This window comes from Solanum verrucosum, unplaced genomic scaffold (assembly GCF_900185275.1).
Source record: "Solanum verrucosum unplaced genomic scaffold, falcon-dt-bn FXZP01000165.1, whole genome shotgun sequence".
Classification (NCBI taxonomy): Eukaryota; Viridiplantae; Streptophyta; class Magnoliopsida; order Solanales; family Solanaceae; genus Solanum; species Solanum verrucosum.
Window position 1 is genome coordinate 1,409,064 of NW_026020340.1, and position 2,173 is coordinate 1,411,236.

Sequence of the window (2,173 nt, forward strand, 5' to 3'; positions counted from 1 at the left end):
GGGAATAATATTAGAAGCTTTCGATTCGTTAATTGGCCTATAAATATATGATGAGACCATTTTATTATAAAAGCATCAGACCTAAGTAAATTTAGTATACATCAAATATTTTGAGTTGATTATAATTTGAAAATGAAATGAACTTTACCTAGGAAAATGAAATAAATAAACTTTTGATAAATATTATTTGAAACAAAAAGATATGCAATCGATAGATAAACTAATAAAAACAAGAGATTGTAATATGATAACCGAAAAATGGGAAATGTTTCAATCATACATAAGCAAATACTAAGTTATAAGTAACCTTGGAGAGATCAAGCTCTCTGTGAAAGTGAATCCATTCCGAATGTAACCTCGAGGCAATAATGTAAAAGGTCCTTTTTGTGTCCTAAATGAATTTTCCTCACCTTCAAAATGTTTGCACCAGATTAACACTTCACCATCTGCAAATCTATATTTCGGGGAGGCTATAATAATATTAGGATCTACTATAGATATAACTTCATTCCAAGAGTCCTTGAGACCATAATCTTTCAATATCCATAACTTAAAAGTACGCTTCCGTTGATAATATTCGATAGTATAAGCACAAAGCATGTCTCCCAATTCCAAAACACCAATATTATAGTTGTACAACCACATTTTCTTTGGCAATGGTATGATCTCTCCAAACACTTCATGGGAAATATTAAATGAAACCACAAAACAAGCATTATATGACATAGCAACCCAATGAAATGCCCCGTGTATAATTGCCAAGGAATGGATACCATAAAACATATCGTGAATGTTATTAAGAGGACATGCATCTATTTTTCTCCAATAACCACTTTTTAGCGAGAGAATTTCACCAGGTACATCTCTGCAATGTTTACTCCAGGCACTGGGAATCCTAAGGATCTTATAATCATCATTAGTTGAATCAAAACTCATTCCATAACAACAAAATGCCTCCACTGAAAATTCTGAAGTGGGAAGTTCAATTGATTCTCCCGTGGAGGGATTCCATAGCAAAAGTGAGTAACGTCGTGGAATATGTCCATAAACCTTGACAATTACCAAGCCATCACAACAATAATAGATATCGCTATATTCTGGTTTAAGATTTGAAGGGAAATCCAGTTTCCTTACATCCCCAACCTGTTGATCCGACGATAAAGGACAACAAGATATGGAATATGTATCATCATCCAGAGAGGGACCTTTGTAAAAGATAAAGTTTTGGGAATTTTGGTCATTCTTGGCACGATTTAGATGTTGCTTCTTAAATATCGGGTCATCGATCAATGTTTTCAAATATTTTGATACACATTTAAATCGAAGAAGAGACCGCACAGGTAACCTACAGAGAATGTCCGTAAGTGTTTCTTCTTGAAAATGAACCTGCATGGCCAAGATAGGACAAGAATGTGCTATCAGAAATTTGTTTTTCAAGAATTCAAAATGTTATACAATCAACCAAGAGTTTAGAAAAGATAAGTTGGATTTTTAAAATTTATTTCTTCTATCTACTATTAGCAAACAAATGGAGTAACAATATTTAGAACATTTCAAGTGGAGAAAAATTCCTAGCCCTTGGAGTTGTAACAAGAGAGAGCAACATATAATCAACAAATATCCACTAAATGAACTTACCTGATTCATATTAACAATATTCATCAACTCTTCTTTTTCTGACAACTCCACAATTCTTTGTCCTGCATCTAAGATCGTATGAAACTGACTCAACATACTATCGTTGTTAAGAAATTAATACACGCAACATAAAGAAATAGATATATACCTTCAGGAACTTGTTTAGAAAGACTTGATTTGTTCTTTTGTTGACAATTTGCCATTTTTAGAGTTTTAATTTGAATGCTAGAGTTTTTCTTCTTGTATTCTACTAGGATGAATGTTGGGCTTATTTATAAGATGATTTTATTAATTTTGGGGAAAAACATAAATATGATTTTATTTATTTTGGAAAAAACATAAATATGATTTTATTTAGTAATCCAATTAATATCCAACTAATATATATATATATATATATATATATATATATATATATATATATATATATATATATATAGGACATGATTTCTCTTGTCCTAAGATGTAAAAAGAGGCCAGGTTCAATGTCCCCTTTTAATTGATTGTTTATAAGATGATTTTATTTATTTTTGGG

At 31.0% G+C, this 2,173-nt stretch overlaps 1 protein-coding gene across 1 annotated transcript; it reads right to left on the reverse strand.

Annotated features, from left to right (window-relative positions):
- Positions 1 to 291: 291 nt before the first annotated feature.
- On the reverse strand, positions 292 to 1,841 carry LOC125836977 (F-box/kelch-repeat protein At3g23880-like). The gene is made up of 3 exons (XM_049516118.1): positions 1,787 to 1,841; positions 1,639 to 1,700; positions 292 to 1,386 (listed from the first exon to the last, which is right to left on the reverse strand). Exons 1-3 carry the CDS (start codon positions 1,839 to 1,841, stop codon positions 292 to 294), a joined length of 1,212 nt encoding a protein of 403 aa, XP_049372075.1.
- Positions 1,842 to 2,173: the final 332 nt, after the last annotated feature.